The 21,901-nt window shown below is 39.4% G+C and overlaps 1 protein-coding gene across 1 annotated transcript in view; it reads right to left on the reverse strand.

Moving 5' to 3' along the window:
- Window positions 1-16,784, reverse strand: part of Impg2 (interphotoreceptor matrix proteoglycan 2) — a 57,799-nt gene extending 41,015 nt beyond the window's left edge. Inside the window, exons 1-5 of the mRNA XM_035444531.1 lie at window positions 16,040-16,784; window positions 15,377-15,604; window positions 9,894-10,060; window positions 4,566-4,597; window positions 4,451-4,474 (exon numbers count right to left, since the gene is read on the reverse strand). Of these exons, the coding sequence (XP_035300422.1) occupies window positions 4,451-4,474; window positions 4,566-4,597; window positions 9,894-10,060; window positions 15,377-15,604; window positions 16,040-16,124 (536 nt within the window). The 5' untranslated portion in view covers window positions 16,125-16,784. The remainder of the gene's footprint in view (window positions 1-4,450; window positions 4,475-4,565; window positions 4,598-9,893; window positions 10,061-15,376; window positions 15,605-16,039) is intronic.
- Window positions 16,785-21,901: the final 5,117 nt, after the last annotated feature.

Below are 21,901 nucleotides of genomic sequence, written 5' to 3' on the forward strand. Positions count from 1 at the left end.
AGAAAATTGGAGAAACTGATTTTTAAAATATCTCACCAGAAAGATCCTTCCGGTTTTAAAAACACCATCTAAAAGGAGTAACTTATTAAGCCATTATATGAAACCTATCGTTATTGGATGATTAGAACATGTCTGAATGAGACACTTACTAAATGAGTAATCACCAGAAGAACTTAAAGTCATCCGACATCTGCACAGATGATTTAGGTAAGTACAGGAAGGCCTCAGTAATAAGAAAACATCAAGAGGCATCTCGGGTTACAGGATATGAGGGGAAAATAAAATGAGGTTCATATGCATTGAGAATATATATTAGCATAAGCAAACCTAAACAGGTCCATCAGTTATCCATAGGCAATACCTTCATGCCACAGACAGAAATAATAATTAGCAATTGTTTATTATTATTATTATTATTATTATTATTATTATTATTATCATCATCATCATCATCATCATTATATGGGAGACAAATTCACCAGAGTCAGACTGAACTGCTCAACACAGGAGACCGATGTGTGTGCTAACGTGCAATCAATGCCAGTGTACCCCCTCATGGGCTGCATTACAGGCCGTTTTATAATACAGAATCTCTCTCCACACAGACAGAATTATTCTTTTTCTTTTCAAAATTTTTCTTGGGACTTGGGACTGTGAAAGAGAGGATGAAGGTATTTGTCTCTAGCTTGCACAAACAGGATGGGACAATTTGAGTCTACAGTCAGGAGAATACAAGTCAGCTGATCGTGCTGGGCCAGCCCCAAATGAAACTGATTCCATTTCAGCCAATGCCCGGGCTTGTACTCATTTCCCCTCTGTGTAGTCCATTTTTAAGGCACTATCATCAGGGATTTCTTAGTGTGTAGTAAAAGAGAAAAAAAGAAGAACTTCCTCCCAGTATGAACAAGAAGCAAACCCACATCTACATTTTTCCTCTTTGAATGTAGCTGGAGGAAAACTATGTCATCTCTGAGAGCACAGTGACACAGAAACAAATTGAGATTAAAAATGTGTGAATGTATATTGTGATATCCAGGATTATTTAATGTAGAAACACTGGTCTTTGTGAAACATATGGTGTGGGCAGCTTGAGCACATCACAATGCAGAATTAATAAAATATAATGAAAGTCACCCTGGTGAGTTAATTCATCTTTCTTCTATCTGTATGCATGTATGACTATATTCACACACACACACACACACACACACAGAGAGAGAGAGAGAGAGAGAGAGAGAGAGAGCAAATACATATTGATTGATTTGGTATGGTCACTTAAACATAATCAACAAAATTGATATATGCTGTGCATGTTGGGGTGTTCAGTGCTGGTCGTGGAGAGTCTATAAGAACTTATAAACCAAAGCCTCTTCCCCCCAGAGGATCGCCTATGAGGGCTGTAGAAATGAGCCAGACACATTTCTCATTCACTTGCCAACATCCTACAGAAGGCTGCTACAGGTTGAATGATGGATTATACAGGTGAAGCCAGGCTTTAGGTGTTTCCTGAAATTACTTTCTTCAAATTTAGGCTCATGTGAGGATACTATGCACAAACCTAGCTTGTGTTGCTGCTGTGACAATTAAATGGTAGAACAAATACTTTACACAGTAAAAAGAAATTTTAGCAGAGATTATAATCTGATTCTTGAGACTCAGATGGGTGTGGGTCTAAATCCTAAATGCACTCCATGCTCAGCTGGGTTGTCTGATATTACTTATACTGTGTTTCTTGTATATTTTTTTAATATAGAAATGCTCATAACTTGCAGAAACAGCTTGATCTGTAGGGTTAAGCACAGGCCTGAAAAACCATGTAAGCCAGCTTTATCTTTTAAGAGCAACTAAGAGCTAGTCACTTGTCTTGCAGAGGAGAGGGACATGGTCCCAATTTTTCATTCTGAAAGCTATTGGGTCAGAGTATAGCAAGTGGATCAGTGAGAGGCAGAGAGACCCACCAGCAAACTTTGTACTGAAAGATGTGTTTATTGGTCATAGAAATTAGGGTGTTTATTGGTTATAGAAATTGGGAAATATGAGAGAACAGGCAGAGGAAAAGGTAACTGGAAATAGAAGAGAAGAAAAACAAAAAGCAAGAACCATGATGGCATCTGGGAAAGGGATATCATTTTCTTTGCTGGGCAGGGGGGTTGGCCATCAGTAGCTGCCCACATTCCTGCAGAAGACCACCCATCCACGTGCACACAGGCAGCACTAGCTGGGCATCAGGAAAGACCAGAACTGGAAAGGGGTGTGCTGGAGGGGATTCAGGAAGAGCTGGAAGGGAAAGTGGGAAGTGGATACAACCAAGTCACAGAGTATACATGATACATCGATGGTTCTCAAAAGAATAAATTTAATGTTTTTAAAAGTAGAGGACATATTGCTTTAAAGTCAAAAATAAAAGAGAGACAGGGAGGGAGAGAGAAAGAAGAGAATGAGCACACTAGGCAATGAAATAAAGAAGAGAAGCAGAGTAAGGCACTCTGAGTCCAGCAGACTGTGAATGTGGAGGAGAAGATGCTTTCTCCAGCTCTATCATTAGGACCAAAGTCTAAGGGCTTACAGAAAGGAAAAAGATAAAGTAAAACATATACTATGATACAGGGTTCATCCAAAGGATGTGCTTATCAGAAGGAAACAAATGATGCTTCTCCACGAAAATATAGAGACAATATTTTCTTAGGGCAATCTTTCACATACACATAGAAAATCCAAATCTGTAATCAGCTGAAAGTTGGCCCACCTCTTAGGACATTAGACAAGGAGTTATAGAGGAAGGAGAGTGGGTATGATTAAAACATAACATATCCAGGATGAAACTCTCAATGAATAAATTTTTAAGTTAAAATTAAGAAGAATGTGAGACAATGTTCCATGTTAATATCTGTACACTGATGGTCTTTACATTTACAATAAACATGCCAGCCTATGGAAGTCTTTTGGATAGTCTCTAGACACACGGCAACCTTTGTTCTGGAAGATGAATGATGCTTTGTACTTGCATGTGTTACATTTTAAAAAAAAATCTATTTGCTCACTAGAAACACATGCATACATGCATGTGCACACACACGTACACACACACATGCATGTGCACACACAGACACACGAATGTATACACATGCACACATGCACACACACGCACAATGCTGAGAGCCACTCATTTCAACATTAGCTGCTCATCAAAACAACCTATAGTTCTTCTCAAATTCTCACATGCAGATCACATTTCAAAGCTATTACACCAACATGGCTATCAGCTTAAAGCCTCCTCAATGAACAAGGTCTTCTGTTTGCTGAGAACTGAGAACCAATCAACCAGTGCAACAAATTCTCAGACAATGGGTGAACATCAGCCAAATTCTGCCCTTGACCAGCACAGTGTGGGACACTTCATCATCAAAACAGATTCTCGAGGATCAACACAGAGGACCCCTGCTCCACCTCCTCCTGTTACCCCTGCCTTGCACTGCTTAGCAGATTTGTAGACCCATAAGAAGGAGTAAGCATCTCAGAGAACACTGAAATAGCTGGGCTGCAGAGTTCAGAACTAGCCTAGTCCCTCCGTGTTCACCATCATTCTGAGCCCTTACTCAAATCTGTGCCCATTACCCAACCACACGGCTCCCTCCAGATACTACTGCTCATCATTAGGACTGGTAGGACCAGCCAGCGTACTCATCACTGCTGCAACTCATCCATAACCATAAAGTCAATCACAAAGAACTTCTGAACTCTGTAGGCAACCCCAAAAGACTCTATGACCCCACATCAGAGCAGATGCACAATCTCAAATCTTAACACAGACTCAATGGTGTCAGGAGACATATGAATGAGCAAGGCCACAGAGTTCACTGTCTTCCTGCCTGTTTGTGTTTTATTCAAAAGCTCTTGTGTGTATACTCCAACTGTGTCTTGACTTTGTCTGGAAAGATGGATATCTGGATACTGGATTGTTTAGTTAATTTTTTAATATATTTGTGATTTCCTATGTAGTTTCCCACATGTTGGTACACTCTTGATATTCTGAAGATGGGTAGAATTCAAACTTTAGTCACTATTCCTTACTTTTTGAAGTCTGCTTTATATTACTACTGCTTAGTCTGTGCCTAATGGCCAGCCAAGAAGCATACTGACAGATAAATCTAGGGTGTGCTATTTTTTTGGGGGGTGTACTATTTTTTAAGACCATAACCATGAAGTCAAGAAAATAATCCAAACAACTATTATCACTTAACAAACTAACCCTCTGTAAGATAAACCTTGGCTTTTGTTAGCCTTAACCTCAGTAACAGCAAGTCATTCTCTATAGGGCAGACTTCCATGGAATTATCCAGGAAAGAAATGGACCAGCTTCTGGTAAGGTAAGACAGCGAGTAAGCACAGTGGCTATGGTGGTGTCCTGGGAAGAGAGGTGGCCTCAAGGGGAACAGCTTTGGGGACTTACCCACAGGCCTGGTCCCTGCAGAAGCTGAAATGAAATAGAAAAAGAACACTAGGTTAGTGTTGGTGTAGCTATGACACACCTATTTTGCCAAATTGAATTTGGAGAGAAGACATACCTGCTTGCAGCTTCCTGTGTGTAAGTCAGTTTCTGAAGAAAACAAAGACACAATAACTGAGTTAATAACAGTGATTACACGGTGCCTAAGACTTACTCCACAGAGGGCACCAATACACTAACATGGCAAAAGCTAAGCCACTATTCTCTAAGTACAAGAAAATAATGAAAGCAGGTGCTAACAACGGCAAGTTTATTCTATAACCTTGGGAGTATCCAAGTATGTCTCTTCTGTGCCCTGATGTTCCTGTGCCCTCATTTCAAAACAAACAAACAAAAGGATGTACAAAATACAGAATTGGACTCAGAAGGTCTAGTTTCAAGTCCCCATTTCTCCTCCCTAGTTACAAACACAAACCCCATGTCCTTTCTGATGCCAGGGATCAGTTTTCTCAGCTGTTAAATGGAAAGAAAATTATCTAAATCACTCTGAGATATCATTAAATAATGTGCTGTTTTTCTTCCTCTATGGTCTCTCCCAAGATAGTCTGTCATCTTCAGGCTTTCAGTTACTACCTCAAAGCTGGTGAATATTTCTATAAATAAAAGCCCAGACCACCCTACTTTGTTTCACATGAAAATATCAAACAATTCACATTTCTCATGAGCAGGTAAAATGAATGTTTCAAAACTGAATTCACCCTTCTTGCCTCATCTACAAAGAGCACAGTGGCTTTCCTGTCTGAGTCCCTGATCTTGTGAACTCCCACTAGGAACCAGGTGTTCGACACTATTATCCTATGCTGTTCCCATCCAATCTGCCAGAGCCTGTTGTGGAATATTTGTTTAACTATGTAAAGATGTGTTACATTTGTTTATGATGCAGACTGTTTAACTATGTAAAGATATGTTGCATTTGCTTAATTATGTAAAGATGTGCTGCTGTTTCACCTTACCTGCCTAAGGCACCTGATTGGTCTAATAAAAAGATGAACAGCCAATATTGAGGAGGAGGAATAAGCAGGACTTCTGGGCAGGGAGAATAAGTAGGAGGAGGAATTTAGGCTGGGAGCAAGGAGAGAGAAAGAAACACCAGAAAGATGCCAGGGGCCAGAGAGACAGACAAGGAGAAACAGGAAAGTAGGACATACAGAACAAAAGAAAGGTAAAAAGCCCCAAGACAAAACATAGATGAACAGAAACAGGTTATATTAAGTTAAAAAGCTAGTGAGACAAGCCTAAACTAAGCCCAAGCATTCACAGTTAACAATAAGTCTTCATGTCTTTATTTGGGAGTTGGTTGGTGTCCCAAAGAAAATGCCAACTACAAGTGCCCCCAAAAATCCTATTTCTTACTTTTGTCCATCATGTTCTCTTTCTCTGTCCCATGGTTTGGTTAGGAGCCTCTGTGGCTTCCTACCTGGACTCTCTGTCAATTGACTCTCTGTAACCCTTCTTATGTGTGTACAGCCACATGACCTTTAAGAATTCAAAACTGGGCCAAGGAGATGGTTCAGCAGGTAAGGGGACCTCCTGCCAAGCCTGATGATTGAGTTCAATCCCAGGAGCCCACATATGGAAGGAGAGAACTGACTCCTACAAAAATGCCATAGTATTCTCTCCATCTCTCTTTTCCTCTCTTGTGCTCTCACTCTCACAATAAATAAATAAATGTGAATTTTTAAGTCAAAGCTTTTAAGCCAGCTCCTTTGTCCTATCCCCTTACAACCCTGAAGTTTTCCATCATCCACAGAGCTAAATTCAAGCCTCTTAACACTCTCACCTTCTCCTGTCTGACCTGTCATTTCAAGCTGTCTCTCTAGCAAATTGGTCCAAGCCATCCCCTACAAACACTGTTCATGTTGTTCTCTCCTTCTGCCTTGTCCATCCACTCCTTCTCCACCAACTCACATTTATCACTTTAGACTCAAGCCAGACAAAGCCTCACCCATTTAATCTATGGCTTGTATATAACCATTAAAGCTTATTTCCTTATTTCCAAGTTAAAACTTGTAAGATACATATTTTAATGTATCTTCACATCACAAAACTCTGTTACTAAGTTAATAACTCCTTGTATATATTTCTTGCTTTAATAGGTGATCCAACATTGTGGACACAATTTGAAATATACAATGCTGATATAAATATGAATACATGATTAATACATGATTCTTTTCATTGTAGAAATTTCTGAAACCAACAATGACTGGAATAGAAGCTCCATAACACAGGAGGAAAATGTGCTTTGAGAGTTTTGTTTGTTTCTGCAATACTGCTGATCAACTCTAGGGCCTTGCACATGCTACCAAACTCTGTGCTGCTGAGTAATATACATATCCAAAAATATAAATTTTGCAAAAAAAAACAACTGGCTCTGGATCTTAAGATCCATCACAATTGATTTTGTAACAAAGGGTAAGCAATCTATTTATTGTCTTTATTTACAAAATGGAGAATACCTTGTAAGGTTGCTGTTTATTAGATTTAAGATATGGTAGGCATGGATGATATTGTATATATTTTCATAATTGCTAAAATGGAGCAGTTAAAAATAAGGAGGCCTCTGCACTCCAGGGAGCCTCTGGTGGTGGATTAGTATTTTCCCTGGTGCAAGAAGGGACTTTGAGAGCCCATCCCACCTGAAGGGATACACTCTGGTCCTGGACACATGGGGAAGGGCCCAGGACCAGCACAGGAAGATTTGGTGGACTTTGCAGAGCCCCTGTTGAGGGCCCTACCCTGCCTGGGGAGTGGTGGGTGGATGGGGTGGGGGTAGGTTGGGGGTGGGGAGGAGGGATGGGGTGAGGGGAGGGAAAGGGAGAAGGGGCTTACATGTGAAACAAGCTTGTTCCCTAACTAGAACTAATAAATAAATTTAAAAAAAATAATTAAAGAAAAAAATCTGACAGAGAAAAGGCTGATGCTGAGTCTTGACTTGAACTGTTACCCATCATGGTAAAGAGATGAGTCCATTTTAAACACACAAAAAACTGCACATCTTCAAAATGTTTATAGCCCTATAAAACCTGTCTTCGGTCCACCCAAGTTTAGTAAACTATTCCTCTACCTAACTTTCTCCCACTTAATGAGATCACTGTTATAGGGCCAAATGTTAAAAGAAAATATTATGTCTTCTTTACTGGAAATAAAAGTTTAAATATGAAAAAATGTGATGATACATTTCAGTTCTTTTAGATACACTATCTTATAAGAATCAACTAAAAATAATTCAGAGCTATTCATTTAATAACTACTTTTCAGACCTACTTAAACAACTGACTCTAGATATTCATTCAACAATTATTTTCAGAAAATAATACTTGCAGTCAGTACTTGAAAATGATATTCATGGGCAGTGGTGGCTTGTGCTTTTAATCCCTGCACTTGGGAGGTAGAGGCAAGTGGATCTCTGTGAGTTCGAACCCAGTTTGGTCTATAGAACCAGTTCCAGGACAGATAGGGCTCTACATAAAGAAACCCTGACTCAAAAAGCCAGGGAGAGCGAGGGAGGGAGGGAGGAGGGAGGGAGGAGGGAGGAGGAGAGATTCATACTCTTTCCCACTGTTCCTCTGAAGAGGTAGGCAGGTCTTTGCCTGTCTCCCTCCCCCCCTCTCTCTCTCTCTTTCCCCTCTCTCCCTTCCCTTCCCCCAATAAAACTTCCCACATTAAAAAAACAAAAGAAAATGATATTCTTAAACTTTATATATTGCAGGGAGTAGAAAAAAGACATGTGGCTATTATCTTTATAATTTTATTTCAACAAATATCTATTATATATTTTCTATATCTTGATAGTAAAAAATTGCAAATATGGCTGGCAAGGTAGCTCAACAGCATTTGTCATGCAAGCCTGATGACCTGATTTTGATCCTTGGAACCTATGATAGCTAATCTTGGTTATCAAGTTGGCTATATCTAGAATTAATTAAAACGCAAGCAGCTGGGCGAACCTGTGAAAGATTTTTCTTAATCAGAAAAACTCCAGGTGGGAAGACCAACCTTAAATCCTGATCATTTGAAGTCAGAAAATCCACCCTAAATCTGGGACGCACCCTCTGGTGAAAGCTCATATAAAAGGACATGGAAGAAGGAAGCTCTTGTTTTTTTGCCTGTTTTGCCTCACTCTTGCTGGCAAGTTCATCTATCCTGCTGCTGAAGCATTCTTTCACTGGTTTTAGAAACTATTTGTTTGGGATTCCAACATAGAGTGTAAGGATTCAGGCATTATGCTGACCTGCCCCTGTCACCTGGCAGAATGCACCCAGGCAGTACCCTGGTCAGCATGCAGGTGCAAAGGACCCTTTTAAAAGGAAGACCCCCACCCACTTACTCTCTTTCCCACTCTCTTTTCCCAATCTCTTCCCCCCACCCCCTACCCCCGCCCCCCACAGTTCCCCTAAGTCAGACAGGACTTTTCCTGTCTCCCTCTTCTCTTCTATCCTCTCTCTGTCTCTGTGTCTCTGTTGTCTCTTTACCTCTTTTCTTTCCTCCCCCCCCCCTTCTCTTTCTAATAAAACTCACTAAGCTCTGTCTGCCTGGCATGTTTGTCCCCCATCTCGGTCACCCTCACATGCCATGGAATCCACCAAGTTTCCTCTCACGCTTTATCATAACATAGAGACCAACCAGCTGACACATCCAGCCTAGTGGACTGAACAACTATGGGATTCTTGGACTTTCTGATGGGGCACAACCACTGCTGGACTAGCCAGACCACAGCCTGGAAGCCACTCTACTAAATCCTCTCCTAATATCTAGATCCATTCTAGCAGTTCTGTTCCTTTAAGGAACTCTGACTAATACAGAACTCAGGTTTGAAAGCCACACACAGAGGTATGCACCTGTGACCCCGACACTCCTAAGGAGGGATGGGAGACAGAAGAATCAGCTGGAAGTTCACAGATTTTTCACAGAGGCAAAAAAGAACAAGGTAAAAGGAGAAAATTTTCCATGAAGTTCAACTCTGCCCTCTATATGCATGCACACACACACCCCAAATAAAAACAAATCTTGAACTAAAATCACATTTATACTTCACTAAATGTGCTAAATGGCCTTTATCTTCTAACTTATTTAGAATGACTACAATACATTCTGAATTAATATATGAATGAATTTGGCAATCATGTTTAACTCACACAGATCCTTATCTTTAATATTTTGCATAATATTATTTGATCCATTTACATCTATTAACGAGGCTGAGGCTATTTCTGGAGTAACAATATTCATTATGAAAGGCTGGAGCTAGGGATAGAAGAGTCAGCCATTCCCTAGGGCAGCTCCCTCAGAAACCTTCAATTTACTTTCTCTTCCTTTAGCCTTTAGCCATGTATAACTACACCCACAACAACGTAATGTCTCCTTCTCTACTTGCCACACCCACCTTCATGATTAAGCTTCTATGTTCCATAGACTGACTGAAATGTGTGCCCATTTCAAATACGCTTGTAATTCCATCCTCACATAAGTCCATCCAGTAACGGTATTCGTCACGCCCAGGAAGTCGATCCCAAAACGTCCTGAAGGCTTCCCAGGTGGCTTCCTGGCACACTGGAAAGTAGAGAGAAATGTGTTCAGAAACAGATAACATGCTCTTGATGATCATGGAACAACTCACTCCCATTCCTCTGGACACTTTTGGCCATACCTCCTTTCTGGAGGGTCATGAGAATGGCATTCAGTTAAAAACATCCTATTCAAACTTTTCAGTTCTGAAAAAAGCACTGTACTACCTGACTACTCATTTATAATAGGCATTAACTCACCTCTTAGTGAATTTGTTCCTTGTTGATTTTTTTTAATTCCATGCTTATATTTCATGAAAATAGAACTTATGTTTACTACATTGTGTTGAATCTGGGGGTTTGTTTGTTTGTTTGTTTGTTTGTTTTTTTGAGACAGGGTTTCTCTGTGTAGCTTTGGAGCCTATCCTGGCACTCGCTCTGGAGACCAGGCTGGCCGCGAACTCACAGAGATCTGCCTGCCTCTGCCTCCTGAGTGCTGGGATTAAAGGTGTGTGCCACCAACACCCAGCTTAAATCTGTTTTATTAATAGACACCATAATCTCAAGTTTTTTTATTTTTTTTCTGGAGTCATAACTTCGAAAGACAATTTCTCAGCTTTTTAAAAAGATAATGATACTTTTGGACACAGCAGTAAAATGACTCCTATTGACTTAATTCTGTGTCCATAGATCATCCCTCATCAGAGGAGCTTCTTCTCAATATAAATAATAATTAATACAGACCCACAGAAGAAGAGACATTGAAACACTGAGCCATAAGGAATGGCTCCATGGCATTCCTCCCTCAAGGTGAGAGGATCTATGCAGAAGAGGGGACAGAAAAATTCTGAGAGCCAGGAGAGGTGGATGACTTCGATAGATGTCATACAAACACGATAGATGCACATACAAACTCACAGGCTATAACAACGTGCACAAGACCTGCACAAGCCAGTCAAAACCCCAGCATAGAGATGGAGATGGGAACAAAGCCCCACTTCTAGCTGCAGAGTCATTGGCATTCTATTGCTGCTGTGAGAGGGTAGTCAGTTTTCATCAATAGAGAGACATCTGGTATACCAGCCATGTTCCACGACAGGCATCATGGCCAGGAATAGGGAACTTAAGGGTTGTTTGGTCTTTTTTTTTTTTTAAGAGAGAGAGAATATGAAATTGTGCAAGTAGGGAGGTGAGGGAGGATCTAGGAAGAGCTGAGGAGGAGAAATAATATGGTCAAAGTACATTTTATGAAGTCCTCAAAGAATAAATAAAAGATTTTCTAAAAAAATAAATGAGAGAGAATGACATTTTAAAAGAGCCAGGAGGTTTTTGGAGCAAAATGCAGAAATGCAAATGAATGGGATCTACTCTTTGGAAAACGAGTCCAACGTTGAATTTAAAAAGGCACATTTGAGAAGGGTGGTAGTGCACACCTTTGAACCCAGCAATCCAGTGGGCAGAGTAGGGCAGATCTCTGTGAGTTCAAGGCCAGCCTGGTCTACAGAGAGAGTTCCAGGCCAGGATCCAAAACTACAGAGAAACCCTGTCTCAAAAAAACAAATAAAGAAATAAATAAGTAGGAGCATTTGGAGCTCCTCAAGACTTCTAATTTGAGGGCACTCTGTAACCAGGGAGATAATGTTCCCTTTAATTTGTCACTCTGCAGCAACTACAGCTCACACCTGAAAACAGGAGATAACACACATTCATTTTTATACAGAAAAAGAAAACAAGGCCAGTTCAGTTGCACTCGGTGGCATCCACATAAGCAAAGAAAAAAATGTATGATTGTGCAAGAATTTACACAAAATGTTTGAGATGGCTTTATTTAAACTTGCCAAAGCCTGGAGGGAATGAAGATGGCCTTCAATAAATGAATGGAAAATAAACTAGCAAATCCACACAGTGGAATATGACTCAATTATTTCAAAATGAGCTTTCAAAGCATTAAAACTATGCACACTGCCAACTTATGTGCATATTATCAAATCAACAAAATCAATCTGTAAAAAGATGAGTGTTTCTCAGGGGTTGGGAAGGAGGGGGATGGATAGGGGGAATTGTTCTGAATAAAGCTGTAATAGTTGGTAAACATTATGATACATTCCCCAAAGCCAAATGGATACACACTGAAGTGAACTCTAATGTAAACCATGAACTCATTAGTAACACACCTATGTTGGCATATGAATTGTAGCAAGTGTACTGTATTAATATCACATGTTAATGCTAGGGAGTTCAAGGAACTTGTGCTAACTTTATAGACATCCTGATGGATTTTTCTCCAAACATACAACTACTTGAAAAAACATATTAATTTTAGAAACACATTAAAACTATAAATAAAAATTATATTTAGAAGGCTAGAGACAGTTAAGAACACTGGCTGCTCTTGCAGAAGAACAGTTCCAGCACCCGCATGGCTCATGCCACTATTGCACCAGTGGGCATGTCTTGACAGGACAGTTATTGTTGTAGCTTACAGGGTTTTCAGCTAGGTAAAATTTATCACAACCCTCCAGTGACCACTGCCAAGGATTGCAATAGAATTCAGGATTCCACAGAGCCAGGGGACTCCAGATGCTGCTGCACAAGTGTGCCTTTATGAGCATTTATTCCAGATAGCTTGAAGTTCAAAGCCGGAACTAAGAAACAGTGACCATTATACAGACTAGTTCTCATCACTATCACAGATGTGCTCAGACACAGAACGTCTCATGGCTGGGTGGGGACTGTTTGCCTGAGGCTTTTGAGCATGCTAAAGTGATGAGGAAGGGGAGGAAACGTCTTGCTTGTAGCATTCCTTGGACAGGCAGAGGCATTCCTCCAAGGGAAGTAAACAGTTCTCTGGGAACAGAGTTCACACAGCAGGAGAGTGTAGGAAAGTCTGTCATAGGGTGATTACTACAATTGACGGTTCCTTGTTTCTTCTGATAGTGTGCATAGCACCATCCAGCACTATGAAAGTTGGATAGTAGGTGATAAGCATCGAGGTCAGTACCAGCTTGATTCTGCCATGTTCTATGACTCAGTCGTGTGGTGTCTTCAGTAATAGGTATTACCATTGAGTTTTGGAGGGTGACCAGGAGTAATGGCAATGCCAGCAATGATTGCTTAGCCTGAAGGAACAGATGTATTGCAAACCTAAGGTTCAGAGATCATTACAGGAAAGGGGTAGAAAGCCAGAGGTGGTAAAATGACTACAGGGAGATGCACATCTGAACTCACAGTGGTTATGGCAGCATGCATAAGTCCTGTGCAGGCCCAAACCAGATCAGATCCCAGCACGGAAGTCTATTTACCTTCTGTGTCCTCAGAGAGACTAGAAGAGGGCACCAGGTCTCCTGGGCATGGAGTTAACAATTGGTTATGAACCACCATGTAGTGCTGGAAATCAAAATCTGGTCCCTTGGAAGAGCAGTCGGGGCTCTTAACCACTGGGCCATATCAAGGGTCATAACTCTAACCCTTCCCTGGTTTTCAAAAAGCATAAGAGGTAAAATATTATTTTCTCCCATGATCATAATTACAAACATGTTATGATGGCTGTGTCAATCATTTGCTTTTCTGAGCTCCCTCTTCTTTCTAAGTTTTTAATTACTTCTTTTATTTTTTGAGAATGCAATATAATTACATCATCTCCCCTTTCTTTCTTTTCCTCCCTCCAAACACTCTCATATACCCGTTCCTTGCTCTCTTTCAAATTCATGCCTTCTTCACCCATTAATTATTGTTTCACACATGCAGATAGATAGATATGTGTATATTCCTAAATACATAAGTACAATTGTTTAATATGCATGTTACTTGTGTGTATATTTTCAGGGTTCCTTTTCAATAACCCAATTCACCTGTATTTTTTAATTATTTCAAGGATACTTTATTCTTCCTTTTGTTGGCTTCTTTTTTGAGCATTATCTCTTGACTTTACAAAAATAAAAGCAAAACAATCACAAAGTAGAAACAGATTCCTTAATGGTTGGCCCTTCCTCTTTACTGTGGAATGCATAGACAAGACAGCTGGATATTCTGATCCATTTAAAGTTAAAATCCAGGCAGTGTAAATCATCTTGATACATTACCCACTGCCATATATATGTCACATCCTCAGTCACTTTGCAATTTCACTGCCAACCTAGGGTCCTGCATAAAACTTCTAGGTCTACGATCCCTTTTTAAAAAATAAAAGAAGAGCCAGATCAGGGATGGTGGCACACGCCCTTACCCCCAGCAGTTTCAAGACAGACAGGCAGATCTCTGAGTTGGAAGCCAGTATAGTCTACAAAGTGAGTTCCAGAACAGCCAGGGCTGTTACACAGAAAAACTCTGTCTCAAGGAGGAAAAAAGAAAAGTAAAAGAAGAGCCTATTCCTGAGTAATATTTGACAGCCCTCAAATACAATCAAGACTGTAATATATTCATAAAAGAACTATACCAAGGGAACTAATACACTGTGCCATTTTATATTAACATAAAACATTACATATTTGAAATAATATTACCTGATATTAAATTTTTATTTTTAAAAACTCTAGTGTACAAGAGAATGGCAAGGAACAAAAAATTAAGATAATTAAGTAGCAGGTGAGAAAGACAATCATACAACCTAGTGCCAGGGAAAATAGTGTGTGCTCAATCAACATTTGTTGAACAAATGAATTGATATTTAATAGGACAAACAACATCACATTCATATAATGGCTCTTTTTATTGGCTGTTGAACATATAGAAAGCAAAATCTGAAAATCCTTCAAATGTTGAAGGTGTGTGGATGATGCTCAATTAAGCAATGTTAATAAATGTATGAAACATAGTGTGGATTCACATAATAGAATATATGAATCCAAGGATCATATTGCCTAATCAAAAATAAGACAATTCTAATTCAAATAATAAAAGGAAGAAAAAAAAGACAAAAGCCAGGTTAGACCACTGAGAGAAGGGTCATTTTTAACATAAAAATTTTTGTGTCCTAATCAGGCAACAAAATGAATCTATGGCACGTCCAAAGTACACAATCAAGAAACTCACTATATTTTCATCTATACAATAAGTAGGAAAGCACGGTCTAAATATGTGTTGTGGGTATATATAGGCAAATTACCATAATAAAAAATTATTTAATATATTATTATATTAATATACCCAGTAATAGTATTTTTAAATGCTCCAAAAAATTAGATATTTTCTTTTACAATAATGTACATTTCTCTCTTAATTAATATTATTGTGATTAAGTCCTTTTCTCACTAATATTTGGTTCATTTCTACCTAAATTATAACACGTTTACTCTAACAGCGCACAAAAAAAAAAAAAAATGTGACGGTTTGAGTTTCATAAAGGGTTTGGACATCTGCTTACCTCGGGCTTTAAAATACTTTACGTGGCTAGCCACAGCCTCCGTAATGCTTTCATTGGGGCAAATTTTGACTCCATTTGGGAACAGAATAGATCTCCGCTTTCTGCGCAGCCACCTGCTGTCAGCCTCTGTGGGCGCCAAAAGCTGTCTCTTTCTGATAGTCAGGGAAGGATCTGTGGTCTTCTCAGGCAGGAGAGCGGAGACTGCACGCATGGGGTCTTGCATCTCTTCTGCAGAAAACATGGTCCGTTACTGCCGCGAACCGAATGGGAGCATAACCAGGGGCTTCGGGGGATGGAGGCGCCATACAAAAGGTAGCAAATAGAGACAGGCTGCCATTTGCACATTTCAATTTAAGACAATGCTCAATGCACAGGAATGCACACAGAAGGAAGAAGTATTCAAGCTTTTCCCCGTTTTATTAGTAATCCTTTAATTCAAGATTGTTTTTAAAATTAAATATACACCGAATTTCAACACAGAGGTGGAAGGTTTGAACTGGGAATTATTAATGAGGAAGGGAAACCCAGATCATGTTAGATATAAAGCAAAAACGAAGATTAACAGTCATATCGTCTAACAGCAGTCATGTCAAATATTACTGTCTTAACACTATATATTTAAGGTCCCCAGAAAGCTGAAAACAAGTATCAGTTTTGAATTACCTGAGAATGATACGAGGTTCCCTCCTGTCAGGAAAAATATCAAAATACCCAGAGAAATCTTCCCTAAAAGAAGAAACATAATCATTTGGCCCAAAACCAAAGAAATGGGATGACAAAATTCTCAAGCGAGCATCGGCGTTTTGAAATTCCCACTAACAAACTTTCACCAAAAAAGGCCTCGAAGCTAAAAGTTCATGTCTGGGAGTACACAAAAATTCTAAAATCATTGTCAATTGGAGAAAATGAAAAACAACAACAAAACAAAACCAAACCCTGTCCTTTCAGAACAGCTCTGGCTTCTTTTCTGACTCAGTAGGGACACTAGGGAAGCAGGGAAGTAAGTTAATTAGGACAGATGGGATTCTAATCTAGCTACCTAAGCGCCTTATGAAGCCCCGCCCCCTTAACAAGCTGGACATTTGCAGTGTGTTTCACAAGTGTCTTTCCTCCAAAAGCTATGACTCTATCGGTCAAATTTACATGTTCTCTATGTTTTCCTAGGACAAAGACCTATAAGCCTGAAGTGCTCGTTTCCCTGGAAAGAAGAAAATCCTTTGTAACCACTTAGTCTTCTTCCTTTTGCTCAGTGAAGGAATAGCAAAGGGAACACCATGGTGAAGCTGTTAACAGAATTAAATTGACAAATCAACCCATTGCATCCATTCAATGTGGCTTAAAATACTGCCTGAAAAATACTAGGTGTACAATATAAGTTACATTAAAAAATAATGCCAAGCTTTCTATAAAATATGAAGTTTATGTCATCTGAAATAGTAGTGACATTCCAGTGAAAAAAATTCACCAAGACAGAAAAAGGCAGAAGTACAATTTTTTTAGAATTAGTATGGAAAAACTACAATGAGCAAGATAGTAGGGAGAAAGTATCTGCCAAGAATTCTAAGGGGTTGTTTTGATGGGTTCTGTGGACACTGAGGTATTTCGATATCCTAGTGCCTTAGAACAAATGCAGGCAAGTTTGTTACAGTTGACTACTTCTGTTGAAACAGTTTTTCTTAGTTACCTTCCCATCCTGCCCTGAGGTAATAACAGCATATTCTTGGGACAAAATAGTTCAACATAAATAGCATTCATAGAGTATTCACCTATATGAACATGAAGAACTCTGTCTACAAATGGTGTCCTACACCAAATGGAACCAGAAAAAAAATCTATACTAGTAAAGTTTTTCATCTACCTAAGTAAGTAGAAAGCAACAAAGTTAGCCGAAGATTCCTGTGGGATTTTCTTAAACTACTATTTTTAAAAATTATAATTTTGTTTTACATATTCTGGTGCAGTTTTTGAAAGAAAAAATTACTTAAGATCTAAAGCACATGTCTCATAGCATCGTTAACCAATTGTGTCAGGGTCCATGTTTTCATGGCATAGAAGAGCTTATCAATTATATGACAGCCTCAAATAAACATTTCCAGCCCTTCTAAAAGCTGTATGTACATAGTAATAACTTTAAATATTAGTAATGTTGTAAGAAACTTGAAAGCTTGTCAGAAGGAAAAATAAAAATTAAAAAAAAAATTGGTTTTTTGAGACAGGGTTTCTCTGTGTAGTTTTGGAGCCTGTCCTGGAACTTGCTCTGTATGTAGACCAGACTGGCCAAGAACTCACAGAAATCCAACTGCCTCTGCCTCCAGAGTGCTGGGATCAAAGGCAAGTGCCACCACCGCCCAGCATGAAAAACTTTTTAAACCTTAAATATCTGTTAGTGATTGCAATCACAGGAAAACTCTTAACTTTAACAAATACTGGTGAAAATTATTGTTTTTGTTGGCCTACTCCAAGGAATGAAACCTGCTGAGAACCAAGGCATCTGGGAAACACTGCTGTGCTTAGACTCAGAAAACCTTTTCAAATGCAAGACATTTCCAGTATTTGATGGCCTTGTAGCCCACAGATAAGAACATGTGTATGTGGAATGAAAATTATTAACTTTTATACAAATTTCTATGAAGGAACAGAAGGATGGATTATTCTGTATGACCATTCTTTAAGCGTAAGTGATACAAAGGGCATTTTAGAAAAGGGAGAAGCAATGTGCTGTGTTACTCGGAAGTGAATATTCACCAAAATACTAGCATGAATGAGGAAGGACCCCTGAGATCCCACCCTTGGTGAAAGAGCTACCAGCAGTTGATGGCTGGCTGCTGTAGGAGAGTCACCCTCCTTTGGTGACCTGGCCAATAGTAGATTGTCAATGCTCCAGTGGTTGGCCCCCATGTCCAAGCTGTCAGGGGAAGCACTAATTAGACCAGGGAGTTATTAATAAACAACAACATAAAGAGAGGTCACAAAGTTGGGTGAGAGGGTACTGGGGGTGTTAGAGGGAGATAATGGTGTATAGATATGATCAAAATGTATAATTTTTAAAGAATAAATTAAAAGTGTTATTTTTAAAAAGAAGCATTTGCTTCCAAAACAGTTCATTGTGTGTGTGTGTGTGTGTGTGTGTGTGTGTGTGTGTGTGTGTGTGTGTGTCTAGCAAAAGGCTGGGTAACAGACTGAGGTTAAGTATTACTTGCCCAAAGGTGCTTGGGACGACAAGTGCTGCAGTTACAAATCACATCACATATCAAGTAAAAATGAACATATTAGAATGATTAACCTGTCTAAAAACAAAACCAACTCCAGGCAATCAGCTTTGACTTGGGGTTTAAAGTGGCATTCACATTCACAAAACAACAGTCCATTATATATACCTTGTTGAAAAATACTTCACACTGTTGTTACCATGGTAACTTTAGAGTACACCTTCATCTGAGGTCTTTTTGACACTTTGATTTCTCCAGTCTCCCCAAAAGAATAGTTTTACAGATTGAAGTCATTTGAATAATGAAGGGCACAGTTGCAGTATGCCTCATATACAACATGGGCTAAGTTTACAAAATTCCACAGAAATATGCCCAGCTAAAAGAGCAGGATTGCTCGGGAGGCAGAGGTAGGCAGATTTCTGTGAGTTTGAGGCCAGCCTGGTCTCCAGAGCGATTGCCAGGATAGACTCCAAAGCTACACAGAGAAACCCTGTATCGAAAAAAAAAAAAAAAAAGTAGGATTGCAGCATGACTGAGTAATTATGTACAGCTGAGAGGAAGGAGACTGGAAGGATGAACAAACAGGCTGGAACAGGCTGAAGACAGCTCTATGACAAGTTGAGACCTTTCATTTCCTGACCCTATCCCCTCCAAAATACATAAAAGATGATATTTAAGAAGTTTCTCAGACATTATAGTTTTAAAGATAAATCAGGCACTAGGGAAATGTCTGGGGAGCTACAAAGATGACACCAGCTAACAATCTAAGCAACAGAGGAGAGGCTACCTTAAATGCCCTCCCCTGATAATGAGATTGATGACTGACTTATATGCCATCCTAGAGCCTTCACCCAGCAGCTGGTGTGTTACAATAAATCTTTCCGCCAAAAGCCGCTGAGCCCCATCGCCATGTGTATGCTTTATGTCAGCAGCCTGCCCGAGTTAGGCCCAGATAAATACACAGAAATTTGTATTAGTTACAAAGCTGCTTGGCCAATGACTAGGATTCTCATCTGTTAGCTTAGTCTTAATTATCATAAATCTATATATTTTATAAGACTTATCTTATCGGACATCTTATTGGCGTCCCTCCTTGTCGGTGGATCACATCTTGCCACTGGAGGAGGCGAACGGGAAAAAGGGGCCCTTCCTGTTTCTCCTTCACTTAAATATGAGTCTCCTTGCTATGTCACTTCCTGCCTGGATCAGTACTTCTCTACTACATTTCCCAGAATCCTCTTTGACTCCTAGTTCCGTCTAACTTGCTGTCTCATTGGCCAAACAGTATTTTATTTAACAATCAATAAGATAAACATACACAGCAGTACATTCCCATCATCTCCTCTTTTCTGTCTAAATAAAAAGGGTAACTTATCTTTTATAATAACTGAAGAAAACTATAACCATAACTATCTTTCTTTAACTCTATCAAAGACCATAGAAGGATAATATATGAACTCTAGAATTGACAGAGACTTCGCACTACCTGGACAGTCACCCAAAGTTCCTCTGTAACGTTGGGGCATCCATCTTTAGCCCATAGGCCATAGTGTGTCTAGCACACTTCTCCATTTCAACAGGAACCCTTTAGTATTGTCTTATTTTGTAAGTTTAGCAGTCACTTTCTTATGGGTCCTGTATGTCTAGTTTATATAGCAACAAACAGTCCAGGCAAGAGCAGTTTCTTGCCCAAATGGCTAATCTTGTCATGTTGAACACAAACTCCATAACAAGTTTCTTCGATGCCCATCCTCCTTTCTGACGTAATTGGTGTGCCAGGAGCAGTTGTGTCTCACTGCCAAGATAAACCCTAAACCATTTAAATGCCATATTTCTGTAGGTCTTTGAAAGGTTTGAAGAATACCTATCCATATCAAATACATCTCTGTATATCTAGAAAATCTAACTAACCTAATTATAAGTTCTGACTATTATAGGTAAAAGATCTGTCAACACAATACCTAAACAAGAGGAGACATGTGCCTATCACAAAATTGACCTTAAAGTTATATCAATAAATGAAAATCTATACCAATGTAAAGTATTTATTCCCATATCCTATTTTCCTTTTCTTTCTTTAAAAAGAGATTGACCATGTTTATTATCATCTATAACTAAACCCATTTAAATGAAATCAAACATGTATAAACAATATTTGGGAATATGGGTGTCGTTCTTTCTAAACTGCTTTCTGCTGATTGGGGACGATGTTTATATACCATAGGGATCATGATAAAACATAGAAACCTGACCAAGTCCTTGTTTTTGTAGTCTGTAAGGCTGTATCGTCTCAGCTTTAGGGGGTCTTGCTTGATCAAACCATATTAGTCTGGAAGGAATCAACAGCTTTTGATTTTTTGTGGAAATACAAGTAAAACCTTTATTTTTAAGTAGCCTGTCCTTAGACTTAAACTTTAAAGTTAAAGCATTTTTAAAATGTATAAGTTGGATTAATTTAGCAGCATTTATAATCAAATGTATTTTAGCAGTAGTAATTCTTTCCTCGGCAATCAAACAAATTAAAGACAACAGTATGGCATTTAGTATCCAGATTCTCTGTGTATTTTTTATCTCTAGGTGGCTTTTTTACTATCCTACTTTTACTTCCTTTTGTTTTTTTCTGAGACAGCGTTTCTCTGTGGAAATCCGCCTGCCTCTGCTTCCTTCAGTAAATCCTACCCGTGTTGGCCATCATAACCGGTTACTCTATTTCCCCGTTACTTTTTCTCTCACAAGCTTACATATATTTTTTAATGTATTGTAAACCTTTAGAGGTTTTCTTTATCTTAATCTGTCTTTATCATCTCAGAAGTCCGAGTACAACGCCCAAGAGCACCGGGACGGTGCGAGCATATGGAAACTGTTCCAATGTCTCTCAGCAGCCCGACAGGGCAGGCTGTGGCGGCAGGTTTCCCTCTTTCTCTGGAAACCTTGGGGCATGGGGTCATCCCACTTCTGACACCATTCTGTTACAATAAATCTTTCCGCCAAAAGCCGCTGAGCCCCACCGCCACGTGTATGCTTTATGTCAGCAGCCTGCCCGAGTTAGGCCCAGATAAATACACAGAAACTTGTATTAGTTACAAAGCTGCTTGGCCAATGACTAGGATTCTCATCTGTTAGCTCAGTCTTAATTATCATAAATCTATATATTTTATAAGACTTATCTTATCGGACACCTTATTGGCGTCCCTCCTTGTCGGTGGATCACATCTTGCCACTGGAGGAGGCGAACGGGAAAAAGGGGCCCTTCCTGTTTCTCCTTCACTTAAATATGAGTCTCCTTGCTATGTCACTTCCTGCCTGGATCAGTACT

The sequence above is a fragment of the Cricetulus griseus genome, chromosome 4 (assembly GCF_003668045.3).
Source record: "Cricetulus griseus strain 17A/GY chromosome 4, alternate assembly CriGri-PICRH-1.0, whole genome shotgun sequence".
In the NCBI taxonomy this organism is placed as follows: Eukaryota; Metazoa; Chordata; class Mammalia; order Rodentia; family Cricetidae; genus Cricetulus; species Cricetulus griseus.